At 48.2% G+C, this 13442-nt stretch overlaps 1 protein-coding gene across 1 annotated transcript in view; it reads left to right on the top strand.

Moving 5' to 3' along the window:
• Positions 1 to 2795: 2795 nt before the first annotated feature.
• The window catches only part of ppp1r9ala (protein phosphatase 1 regulatory subunit 9A-like A), a 29044-nt gene continuing 18397 nt past the window's right edge, over positions 2796 to 13442 (top strand). The window contains exons 1-2 of the mRNA XM_067255112.1: positions 2796 to 2989; positions 3526 to 5621. Coding sequence (XP_067111213.1) covers positions 3717 to 5621 — 1905 coding nt within the window. The 5' untranslated portion in view covers positions 2796 to 2989; positions 3526 to 3716. The remainder of the gene's footprint in view (positions 2990 to 3525; positions 5622 to 13442) is intronic.

Raw genomic sequence — 13442 nt, 5'->3', positions numbered from 1 at the left:
AGCCTTTTGTGTTGTGTGGAGGGAGGAAACACATGCAACCTTTATTTTAAGATTTATGTCAGTATTTTATAGATCTGGCAGTGAAAAAGACAAAACTGTTGTGCATGTGTTGTACTGAAATTTCTCAGCTGGGAGTCACATTGCTGCCTTTTGTACAGTACACCGTGAGCTTGAAGCCACTGCAAGTATGACTTGTTCCTAACTCTTCTTGATTGAAAGATACCACTTGTTCATTAGACATTCTTTGCGGTGTTGTCATGGGGATTGTTAGCTTGACGATGGACTACCCCTGAGGAAGAGCCGGCCCTCTGACTGCCTTAAGGCCTTTCAGTCCCAACAGTTGCTAGGTGATAATCCACAGAGCCCCTGATAGCAGACACACACATGCACTCCTCATGTGTACACGCTGCTCAGTTTAAATGCTGACATACTCAGACAGGAAGCTGTTTGTAGCAGTTGGTATGTAGAATTCTGTCCAAGTTTGGGTATTAAAAAACGTATTTTACAGCCTAATCTGCGAGTCCTATTCTAGTCTTCGGAAACACTGGTAGACAATGAAGTGTGAAAACAAATGTAGTTTGCAGAGTTGAACATGAGCCATCGCCTCTATAAATGATTAGTGCTAGTGCCATATTTAAAAAGACTAAGTTTAAGTTGTTTTGGCAGTTTTTAATTCAAATCATGTTGAGCTTTCACCGCAATTCCGAATACAATTCCCCAACATCGAACAAATGTACACATAATTAAGTACATTAGTAAATAAGTCACCATTAAACCACACCATTATGTAACGCGGGGCAGCTATACTTCTCACATCAGATAAGCATGTCTCCAATGGAATGTGAGAGCAGATAATTTCCAAGGAAATGCCTGCGAAGCAGACCACGTTAGTATGACTTCACAGATTATCAATCTAAATGTAGCTACAGTTTTCTTCTCCAAAGAGCTGTTAAAGAAAAGTGCTGATGGTGGATTGTTATTAATGACTAAATGTAAATGTTATATTTTGTTGTCTGCATCTCTGTTGGTGTCACTAAACATACATTTTTCATGTTTTACTATATGAATATTGTAGATGGGACAACTCTTGGATCAACTCTTGGATCAATTTGAAGAAGAGAAAAGCCCTGAGAAAAGGCCTGCTAATTAGATCACCATCTGTGTTGGCATTTTCTGCCAAGTCTGTTTCATGTTTCATCAGAAGTATTTGTTTGCTTTAGATGAGTCACCCTGTGTTTGTTTGTTTGTTTGTTTGTTTGTTTGTTTGTGTATGTTGCTGCCATAATTAATTTGGGCAACACCCACATTTATTTGAATTCAAACAGGCACTTTTCCTTTCCAAGACATTAAAAAGTTTCTCCATTAGAACAGTAACCATCCTCATTGACTGTGTCCACTGACAAGCAACAATGCAACTCAACATCATTGAATTAAACATAATTACATTTACATTTAGTCATTTAGCAGACGCTCTTATCCAGAGCGACTTGCAGTAAGTACAGGGACATTTCCCCCGAGGCAAGTAGGGTAAAGTGCCTTGCCCAAGGACACAACGTCATTTGGCGTGGACGGTAATCGAACCAACAACCTTCTGATTAATAGCCCGACTCCCTAACCGCTCAGCCATCTGACCTCCAAATAATTGTATTATCATGCTTGGAATACGACAACATTGTGTTACAATCGGATGTTTTATGAATCGGACGCCTACTTACAAATGCAGCCTATCAAATGGCATGTTTATAACAGAAGGTGGAGTTCAGAGCACCATTTTTCTCAAACTTTTTTTACTTCTACATCCTGCTCTCTGTCTCATTGGTCGGTATTTTTGAAATCTAGGTCCTTGGCCAACTGGGAAATATCACAGAATTCTCATTCAGTGAGTTAATGACTGATCTCAAGGACATCGGCTAAACGCATTGTGGCTTGCATAGAATTTTCATACTCCAATTGACAGTCAAATATATGTATGCTTCTTGATAACTGCAAACGGTGGCGTTCCTTTGGAATGTGTACAGACAGCCATGGAATAGCCTTGTTTTCACCTGCAGCATGGTGACGTGAGTTCATGTCTCTGATATAGGAACACACGGCTGCGGAAGTATTCTGGTTCCCTCAGTCTTGAGTTCATGTTTTGTGTGCGTAGAACTGTGACGCAGCATATCCTAGGTTTGGATTGAGACAACTCCGATCAAGCCACAGCCACAGTGCAAGTGAATGTAATATAAAAACCTGTTTTGTTTTGGTAGCCTTGTCTGTTAGCGGTGATGCTTAAGCCTCTTTGCTCGTGGCCTACTTGCATTGTCAGGAAGACTGAATATCTCCACACAGGTTAGATAAGTCTGTTACACAAAGAGCACAGTCAGGTACATTACTCCAGGAAGGGTAGCATTTCCTGAAGGTTTTTTTTCTCCTTTTCATTCAGGTCTGATGAACAGGTCAAGTATTATTGTCAATAGCGTTTCATGCACTTCAATTGCAAAGTTGCTGGACATGGCAGGCACTCTGAATATACACAGTTGGTGGCCCAATTAACAGTCAGCGATGTAGCAATAAAATCATTTTCTTATAAAAACGCATTTCACAAGTTATACCACTTCTAGCTTTCTTGTGCACGTAAAAGTTTTTTGTGCATGTTTTATCTCCCTTGCAGCTCAACAGTTGCAGGTGAGCTGCTTCTCTATGGAATACAGACCTGCTCTTTCCCACGCCATACCCCAAATCTATAATGTCTGCGCGGCCATGCTCCCGAGAAGGGGGTGGGGGTTTCAGTCGTGGAATGTGTTCGTGTGCGCGCTCCCGATCTTGTCTGATCTGGTAGCGAGCCAGGAGTGTTCGCGGGTGCGCGACGGGTCTGGAGTACAAGGAGGCAGGAAAGCGCTGGATAGGGGGGACGATGGCGCTGAACAAATGACAAGTTTGAAAGTAAACTGAACCGAATAAGCTACAGAGGATTTACCAGCGCCCGGCACAATGGAACGAGTAGGAGGTGAGATATAAAGTCGATGGCGACGTGTGATAAAGCTTTTAAATGTTTCTCTCACTTTGTGTCGGGCTACTTGAATTGCTACAGTGTGATTGTATGACTATTCTCTCGTAGACACTACAGTCATAAAGAAACTAAACTGTAACTTTGTTTCACTGAAGTCAATGCTGTCTAGTGGGTTGTAGATTTGTCTGTTGTCGGTTAAGGATTTCATTTAAGGGACACAGTTTACAATCCATGTTTAAACAATACCTCCTTTGGTCAACTGATGTAGAATCTATTGGCGCTATTTGCTAGCCTGCTTTGTATTTCGCCGTAGTTATGCCGGATAATAGAGAAATAGGCTACATTTAATAGTCAACCACTGAATAATTGAAATTGACTATTTTATTAGGGAAGTTGGTTTGGAAAATACAGCCCAGCTAGACTAAACGCGTTGTATGCCCAAACAATGAAAAACTGGCCCTTGTTTTGAAAACTCTATTCAACATGTTTTAATTAGATTTGTTTTGTTAAGATTTGCGTTCTTTTCCTTGTAGATAACCACAATATGCGTGCGTAGTTGAAGAAAAGCACCGGAGAATCTCAGCGGGGAACCAATGGCACTAGTCGAGTAGTCAGGAGAGGACAATAGCCTACAAGTGGGACGACAAACAAGGAAATACTCTTCAGTTAAACGTCTTCAAACTCGTTCTCATGATTACTACTGGTTTATAAATCAATAACCATAATGATTAAAGCCGAGGGCAAAGGAGAGAGGACTCTGAGGAGTGCTTCCCCTCATAGAAATGCCTACAAGTCGGATTTCCACGCCATTAAGTGCTCCTTTGATGGGACAAAATCAGACGTCGCTGCGAAGTCATATGCAAATGGGTCGAGCGACACCCGGGAAGATGCAAGGGGGAGGCCTTTTGGAAATCGGGTAAACAAGATAAAGAACATTTTCTTACAGATGGACGGACAGCAACAAGAAAGTCAAGAGGTAAAGCCCGTTGTAAAATCAGACGCGGCCCCGGTTTCCCCGCCAAAGCCACAGTTTGCAGTCAGCACACCCAAAACTAGCTTAGGCAATGCCACTAGCCCGGAGTTGGTTAGCCCTAGTTTAGACAAAACTCCCAAAGGTGAAGACGTCGAAATTGACAAAGTAGCTCTGGCAGAGAAATTTTCTGTGACCAGGAAAATCTTTGAGAGGGGTTTGAAAGAGCAGCCCTCCGCTGAGAAGCAGTCTACAGTTAGAGTAGTCAGCCGTGTGTCCCTGGGCAGTGTGTCGGATGAGGGCAAGAGCGCTAGGAGAGTGTCGGGGTCCACAGAGAGCAACGTAAAAACGGAGGGGACTGCTACTTCAGTGAAGGGTCCAGATGAGAAGAGTGATGTGGAGGATGTAAAGCATGTGTCCAGGCAGTCTCTTAATGCAGGGCCCATCTCAAGGAGGCTGGATAGCTACAAAGTGGACGGTGACAACGAGGAGATAAACAAAGCCAACGCTACAGGCAGAGAAGCTAGATCATGCACTTCCACCGATCGCTCACTACCCACTTCTCCAGCAAGGGAGAGCCTTTCAAAGCCCACATCTCCTACCAACGAGGCCACTACCAAACCCACATCCCCCACTGGTAGTGCCGTCAACAAACCAACCTCAACAGTCACCACCATCACTCTCAAATCAACCTCCCCAGTTTCCAGTGCCACACACTCGCCATTGTCCCCAGTGACAGATGCCACTCCTAAACCTGTGTCACCAGACCAAGCCGCCCCAGGCAGCCACGGCTCCTACAAGCGCTCTTCCTCAACAGGGGACAGTAGACAGTCAGTCAGTTCTGAGGAAATCAAACCCACCAGTCCAAACCCAAGAGATCAAAAACAGCCTTCTACTTTAGCCAATAGCTTTTACAGCTCAAGCAGGGCCAAAACGTCCGACAGTACCAAGAGTGACAGGAACGCGGTGCAGAGTCCCACCACGGACCAGCCACCAGGCCAGGCGTCCCTGGAGCCCCGAGGGGTGGGCATGGTGCGGGCAGAGCTGGTGGTGGTCCAGAACGAGTCGTCGGAGAGCGAGGAGATCGAGGAGGAGAACACGGAAGATGACGTTTTCGAGGAGCCCGACGTGCAGAGGCCTGCAGAGACGAGAGCCGGGCCCCAGGACAACCCCCCGCAGAGTCTGAACGGCGAGGCCGCTCGCCACCTCGCGCAGAGAGGCGAAGGCGAGGCGAAAGTCGCCGTCCCGGAGAAGGGAGATGCAAGTAGAGTTCAGGAGGCGCACCAGCCCGGCTGTAGGGAGGAGAAGAGCGAGGAGCCACGACCAGCAGTACAGACCGGGGAGACCCGAGAGGAAGAGGGCAAAGGGGAGGTAGCACAGGAGGAGGGCGAGCAGGAGAGACCCGCCGAGCTGAGTCTGAAAGACTCTCCAGCGGTCTACGGGATTGAGAACGCAGCGTTTGTGGATGACAGGGACATACACCAAGCCCTCTGTGAGGAAGAGGAAGTGGAAGGGGAGGAAGAGGAGGGACAGGGTCCACAGGAAGAGGAGGAGCCTTGTGAAGAGTATGAGGAAGACTATGAGGAGGCACCCGGGCTTTCTGACGAAGAGGAGCTCGCTCCACGGAGGAAGATCAAGTTCTCAACAGCACCCATACGGGTAAGTGGTAACACTTCAGTAAAACCTTCCGAAAATATTAAGCACCTACTTTAAACAGTTCATGTTAAATGTCCAGATGGTAACGTCTACAACAAAGTCACCCTTGGTTCCATGTAAATGTTCCTGACTTGACAGCCAGGTTATAAAGTTGGTAAGGCACACATTTAGTGGCTTTTGCGTGCACCGTTAATGTGTTTTCTGTGCTGCTGTATCATTATAAGAGCTGTTTCATGGATTGGAAACCCAAAACCGATGGGGTTGTTTAAGCTACCGTCAAACTGAGGCACTGCCCGGAGATGTTTTTGAGGGAGCACATCTTTAGCATATCAAGGATGCATTGGGACAGGCAAGGAGACGGGAGATATGTTTGTGGGTGTTAGTTGGGAATGCTCCAGGGGGTATTTTGAGGAATATTGTTCTCATTACATAAGAGCTGTGTGAGAGCCCAGGCTGAATGAGGACAGCCGGTAGACAACTGGAGGGTCATGTGGAACTGTACTGTACTACAGTAAACAATGTAATGGCTGCTACTACAGTCTGAGATTAGTCGCCGGTTGATTGTGCTCTTCCAGAATTCTTCATCTTCTTGTTCGTTTGATGTTCAGCCATGCACAGCTTTGAACACGTAAAGACGCCTTGGCTGTTGTGGTCGTAAGGAGCGTAGGCGCTCGTTCACCCTCGTGATCTCAGGCTCGGGCTGGGTCTTAGTCATTTCGTCTCTAACTTTACAAGCAGGACGTAAATCCTAGGTGAGAACAACACATTCCACTGTCGTAGGATCTCCTTACATCCTCCAGTTCATTATCAGTCAGGTCTAAATGGCTGTTGAGTGATTTAGAAACCAGAAACTACAGGACTGCTCTTCTTTGTCCGTGTCTGCCATTCTACAAACGTAATAAAGTCATTTTGGGAGGGATTTATTTTTGCCACAGGCGGTGATCGTGTAAACACCACGAAGGAAGAAGGATGTTGGCTTATATCTCCTGTTATCACCAGATCTAATCATCATTTTCAGCTGAACAGAGGAAAACAAATCACTTCAGTCCAGTGCATTCCAGTGCTTGTGAACGGCTGGGTGTTTACGCAGAGCCTGAAATGTGTGTGTTGTTATCTCAGGGTGTGGATCCCCCAGTTGTCGTAGCAGGGGGTCCTGGGAGAGGTGACCAGTAGCTGACCTGGAGGTGGACACACACACACACACACACACATACATACATACACACACGCACACACACACACACACACATGCAGTGTTTGTAGTGCCTAGCAGACTAGACATTAGGCATGATTCACAGTTCACAACAAGGTTAAATACAATCAAGAAATAAAAGTGATAGATGGGCTGTCGTCAGCCCACTGGTTGACAGAAACAACAGTGAGAAATAGATGGCCACCACCAGAGAAATTGTTTAGACATTTCCACTATGACCATTGCCCTTGGAAGTGGTTTGGATCTCTTCCAGAGTGTGACACCATTGTTGAATGAGTTCACTGTTGGTCTCAGCTTGTGTTTCTGTATAGCATGCTTGTAAACCTCCTCAGTCCTGCCCTGGCATGCGCCTCTCCTTGTTGGAAGGATATAACCCACATTGGGGCAGGACGACGGCATGTCACTACGCATTTCTCTGTGTGTATCCGCTGGTTTCGATTAGTGTCTTCTATTCAGCGCTAAGTGCATGTCCTCCTTCTGGTCTCCACAGGGTGGATGGCCTTACTTCATTCTATCTAAGTTCTTCATATTGAACTAAAAGTGAGCTGCTGTACATTGCTGTGAGGCGACTTCTTGGGGAAGGCTCCACCTTGAGACAATGCCATCTCTAAGCACGAGAGAGATCTCATTCTAGCACCGTCTCCTTCCGTTTCCTGACACCAGTTGGAAAGGTCCTTCGCACTCATCCACTACAGCAAAGTTGTACGGTGAGATCACAACAGATTGGTCTCTCTTACAGTGCTTATCAGGTTGGTCCATAGAGGGAGCGTAGGCATGTTCGTTTACCTCATGTATTTTTCCCGTCCTCTTTCCACCACCTCCCATGTTAAATAAAGGTTAAATAAAAAAATTAAAAAAATTGCAACAAGGTGTCATTGCAGTAACAAGCTGACTCTTGCTGGTGGAATACCAGTGCTTACTGTGTGTGTGTGTGTGTGTGTGTGTGAGAGATTGTCTGAGCAGTGACATTTGCATTTTAACGGTTCAATCATCTTTGCCTGAGCCTCTGGCGTAATCGGAACACGGTGATCGCAACACGGTGAAACAGCTTTGGCTGCCCCGTTCCTCTTCACCGGTAGCGCTTGGCCAGGATCTGGTGTTGACAAAAGGCCCCCACTGGTCCGGGCCCCTCCTGTTCAGCCTGCTGGGCTGAGCTGGGCGCTCCGGAGTGTTGGCCTGCTATCAGAGAGGAAGGCCTTTGTACTGGAGCCTCCTACAGGATCTGGGCCCTGTGTAACCTGACACGGACCAGAGGAGGTGTCCCGGCAGGAAGAAAGCTCCTCTTTGTGAGATGCTGAAGATGGTCATCCCGGAAAACAGGGTTCATGTGGAGAGGACTCTGTGTTGCTCAGCTTTAGAGTAATCAGACACGGAGAATGCGAGGTTTTCAGTGGGTTCTGTGCTGCTTCATCAGTGGAGCACTGGCAATTTACATTAGTGTACAAAGTAAAAAAATGAACATGACAAATCTAGACTGCCCTTTTAACCATTACCTTGGTCACACCAGAGTATTTCTTAAAATCGTTTATCATGTGTTTGACTTGACTTCTTTATTCCCTGTCTAGACTAGTCTTCTCTTTATGTTCATCGTCTTGTTTACACGTGTGCCCGTGTTGCGTCAAGAGTCTTTTTCCTGTCTGCGAATGTAGGACAGGCCGCTGCAACTAAGTTGATTTACCGTGCAGTCTAAATATACTGCACTGGGCCAGTGTCCTCAGTCTATGGAATCATATACATTATTTGTCATGGGGACACATTTTTTTAAAAACATTTTGGTTAACCCCATTCGGCTGCTGAAGCACTTTTCGTGGGGCGTTGAAATGCTGCACTCTCATTGCTGCTGTGTCAGTAGTACTGAGGTGTTCCGGAGAATTCCCTGGCTGCCGTTCCCCTCATCCTCTGGATACCTGGAAAGAGTGAACACACAGGGTTCATTTGTTTTCATAGATGTAAGACCCTAACCTTGAAAGTGTCTAATATTTACATTGCCATTGAGCAGACGCTCTTATCCAGAGCGACTTACAGTAAGTACAGGGACATTCCTCTGAGATAAGTAGGGTGAAGTGCCTTGCCCAAGGACACAACGTCATTTTGCATGACGGGGAATCGAACCGGCAACCTTCTGATTACTAGCCCGATTCCCTCACCGCTCAGACACCTGACTCCCTAATATAAATGTCAGCCTGTTCGTTACTTTATCCGTACATTAAACATGGTTCTACCTCACACGCAACTCTGTGACGTGTGACGAGGAAAGGGTTAACTCATCGGTTGTGAAGTCTGAATGGTTTTCCTAGGCGTGTCCTAATCGAGGGAAATTCTCAGGTGGCGTGACTCCTTAAATATGTTTAAACTTTAACCACAGGGTCTGGTGCAGTCAGCAATCTATGCCTGCTGGAATTCACGTTCACCTTTAGCTCTTTGGTATGACGACCAGCCCGAGGGTTACATTTAGACATTTACATTTAGTCATTTAGCAGACGCTCTTATCCAGAGCGACTTACAGTAAGTACGGGGACATTCTCCCCGAGGCAAGTAGGGTGAAGTGCCTTGCCCAAGGACACAACGTCAGTTGGCATGACCGGGAATCGAACTGGCAACCTTCGGATTACTAGCCCGGCTCCCTCACCACTCAGCCAACTGACTCCCCAGTTACAGGCGAGGGTGACTGAGCAACACTCCAGCTGCCTGGAGGCCTGTTATTACCCTGCTTCAAGTAGCAGGTTGTACCTTAGCACACAGGTTGAGACACCAACGCACCGTCCAATGCCAGATCTGTCCAGAAGGTTGTGAAATCATGTCAGCCCGAGTGTTTGTCCCTGAGTCAGAGAGGAAAGTTGTCACTGGAGTGGAACTAAGAAGGAGTTAATCATCACAGAATACGACATGGCAGGAACCAGGATCTGCACCTGCCGCTAGGCCCCTCCCCCCTCAGGCTGTCACAGGAAGTCCAACCAACCGCTCTCGGTCGAGCAAACACTGCCACAGTCCCTTCCCTCGGTGTGGCGAAGAGCCTTTTGAAAACCCAAAGAATGGGTTGGTACTTTTGCGACTTTGACTTTTGTTTGCACCTGCGTTTCACCATTGACGAGTGCAGGGGAAGGGAATGCAGAGAAGCTAATGGAGGGGGGGGGGGGGGGGGAGGGAGTTTGTTCTTTTGTATGAATAGTCCACTTTCTATTCAGTTGGATCTCCCTCTGTCATTAGGACATAACTGTGTGCTGGCCTCGCTCTATGGAAAGGTTGACTGCCAGCTCAGCCATGTGTGCAGTCGGCAGTGCCGCAGAGGAGATCACAGTGTGTCTAAAGTGACGATCCTCTCGTCCCCCTTCTGTGCCCCTGCCCCATTTGTTGGAACCCAGAAGGCCTGAACATGAAAGCCCCAGCAGCAGCGGCTGTGTGATTACTGATGTATGTTGTACAATCTGAGATGAATCCATTGTTCCCAGTCAGTCCCTGCCTCTCCCCCGCCTCTCTCCTGCCTCTCTCCTGCCTCTCCTCGCTCTGTTTCCTGGGTGTCCTGGAGGGTAGAGAGAGCCATGCTCTGGTGTCTCGCTCTCTCGCTCGCTCACTCACACACACTCGCTCTCTCTCGCTCTCACTCACACACACTCTCGCTTTCTCTCTCACTCCTGAAGCCTGCTGTCAACAGCTCCCAACAACATCCACGCGGAGAGAGCAGAGGGAACACTCATCCCCTCTGCAGCTCCTTCACCAGACAGGTCATGTCTGTCTGTGCACCCAAACCTGCTTATTCAGCGCTGCAGCTGGACTGGACTCGATCCTGATTATACCTGTCCCTCCCAGTGTGTGTTATTCTTTCCATTTCCTATCTGTGTTTGGTGTTCTGGTGCCCAGGAATGTGACTGACACACTCCACCCTCCATCCTGCCTAGCAGACAGGCAGAGAGAGAGACACACAGGAAGGCAGACAGACAGACACATGCAGGCAGGCAGACACATGCAGGCAGACAGGAAAGCAGACAGACAGATGAACATAAAAACCCCAGGCAGGATCTGGGCTCCTTCCAGACACCTGGGCCAGCTCTGGGTGGCAGGGTCGGGCCAGGGCTGCATACTAACTCACCCAGCTCAATGGCAGCCATTAATGGATCATCTTGGATCAAGACTAGGGCTCATTTATCAGAGCATCGTACTGAGTTTCATTATGGCATCACAAATACGAACATGAATAAACACTTCTTTTTTTTCCTTTGCTTTTCTTTGCGGTTTTACTGAAGACGAGACTGTGTTCGAAAGTTCACCAGCTGCACCAACGAGACCCAACAGTGTGTGAGGCTAGGCACACTGTTAGCACACAGACTTGCCCCGCCTGTCTACAGTGCTTCTGTGGAACCCAAAATGGAAGCCACGATATTCCACTCCTCTCAGACTCCATCTCACCATATGTAATATAATATGGCGTCATTAGATGTGGAGAAACAGGCTGCTGTGGGTCTTGGAGGATTCTCTCTCTGTCGTTCTCATCGAATCCATGAGATGAAAATATTATTCAGGCGAAATATCATTCTGCGCTTTGTTTATTTAGGACTTGGCTGCACCCTTTCTTTCCTAATTACTGGATGATGTGCTCCAAGCCCCTGCCACTAGCCTGCCCCCTGACTCCCTCTCTCAGCATGTTTTGATTTGCTGGCTTTGTGGAGCTGCTTACATTACAGGCTCCCCCAATCCGGCGCTCGGCGCTCGCTTTGGTGCCCTGGTGCAGTGTGAGCTCTCTGCTCGGCGCTCGCTTTGGTGCCCTGGTGCAATGTGAGATCTCTGCTCAGCGCTCGCTTTGGTGCCCTGGTGCAGTGTGAGCTCTCTGCTCGGCGCTCGCTTTGGTGCCCTGGTGCAGTGTGAGCTCTCTGCTCGGCGCTCGCTTTGGTGTCCTGGTGCAGTGGGAGCTCTCTGCTCGGCGCTCGCTTTGGTGTCCTGGTGCAGTGGGAGATCTCTGCTCGGCGCTCGCTTTGGTGTCCTGGTGCAGTGGGAGATCTCTTCTCTGGGCAGCTTCTCTCCTCTGCTGACTCATTTCCCACACTGGTATTTTTTCAGGGGGAAGGGAGCACGGAAAGGGGGAACGAGTTTATGTTGTGGGTGGGTCTGCGTGCGTGTGTGTGTGTGTGTGTGTACAGGAGGCAGCCCTTTGTGGTGGTTTAAGGTGGATGAAAAGTAATTGACAAGCCAGGCATGCTGCTGGGAGCTGGAGTTTCACAAGCCGTGGAGAAAATGAAAACATGTAGCAGATGGCCCAACGGTCTCCCTACCCACATCATAACTTCTGTCACCCCATGAAAAATGCAGAGGAAGAAAATGACATAAAAAGAATGCGTTAATTGCCAAGTTCTCAGTCAAGTGAGAGAGAAAGAGAGGAGAGAAGAGAAAGCTGTGGTTGCTTAGAAGCACGGGATGTCCTTGTTTTTGCACTTGTTGACTGACAGGTTTGCGTCCTGAATTGAGCCACTTACCTGCTGAACCAGGCCTGTACTCAAAGATAAAGGCAAACGAGTGTTTCGCCTGGTAACTGGAGACGGCGATAACCACAGCAAACTGTGTGTTTCGGGGGGCTAATAAAGAGATAGATTCCTGGTTCTCTTTAGTCTGAGGAAGACAGTGCTTGGGTGATTAGGTTTCAGCAAAGAAAGGGACATTGTTCAGAATAGCTGGAGTATTCCATGGCAACAGGGAAGCCGAACGGGGAGGGGAGGGGGGGGGGGGGGGGGAGAAGACAAGCCTAACCACTTTACGATTGCGGCTCCAACTCAGGCCTGGGAGACTTCAGTTCCCCCTGTACTCTACTGCTACATTCTCTGCTCTTATTTACCATAGCCTCCATGGTTTCATCCTTAATTAAATATGTCTGCTCTAACTTTATGGATTCATTTGTATTTTAACTGGCTATTAAGTAAGCTTTTGTGGTTCGTGTAAACGGTCTATTCCTTTATGGTGAGTTTTATTTTTTGCAGATCTATTAACTCTGTGTTAGAGATAATCCAACCGAGCCTGATGATCTTAGGCTGAACTGTTTTCATGGGAAACAGCAGAAGGTATTTTGTGCTTCCTGTAGTTGGATTAATTGGCAAATCCACTGTAATCTGGACTCCTCATGAGATGGCTCTGCCTTGTGGTCTGTGAGCCGAGGCCTTGTCTGTCTGGCCCCCAGATCCCAGCCAGGAGAGGCTGCAGGCCCCGGTGCTGTGGTGGTGTAGAGCTGGGAGTAGGTGCAGGCCTGGGGCTGTGGTGCTGTAGAGCTGGGAGTAGGTGCAGGCCTGGGGCTGTGGTGCTGTAGAGCTGGGAGTAGGTGCAGGCCTGGGGCTGTGGTGCTGTAGAGCTGGGAGTAGGTGCAGGCCCGGGGCTGTGGTGGTGTAGAGCTGGGAGTAGGTGCAGGCCTGGGGCTGTGGTGCTGTAGAGCTGGGAGTAGGTGCAGGCCTGGGGCTGTGGTGGTGTAGAGCTGGGAGTAGGTGCAGGCCTGGGGCTGTGGTGGTGTAGAGCTGGGAGTAGGTGCAGGCCCGGGGCTGTGGTGGTGTAGAGCTGGGAGTAGGTGCAGGCCTGGGGCTGTGGTGGTGTAGAGCTGGGAGTAGGTGCAGGCCTGGGGCTGTGGTGGTGTAGAGCTG

Source organism: Osmerus mordax, chromosome 2 (genome assembly GCF_038355195.1).
Source record: "Osmerus mordax isolate fOsmMor3 chromosome 2, fOsmMor3.pri, whole genome shotgun sequence".
Taxonomy (NCBI): Eukaryota; Metazoa; Chordata; class Actinopteri; order Osmeriformes; family Osmeridae; genus Osmerus; species Osmerus mordax.
The sequence above is the reverse complement of the archived record's forward strand: the minus strand, read 5'-3'. Positions and strand labels throughout refer to the sequence as shown.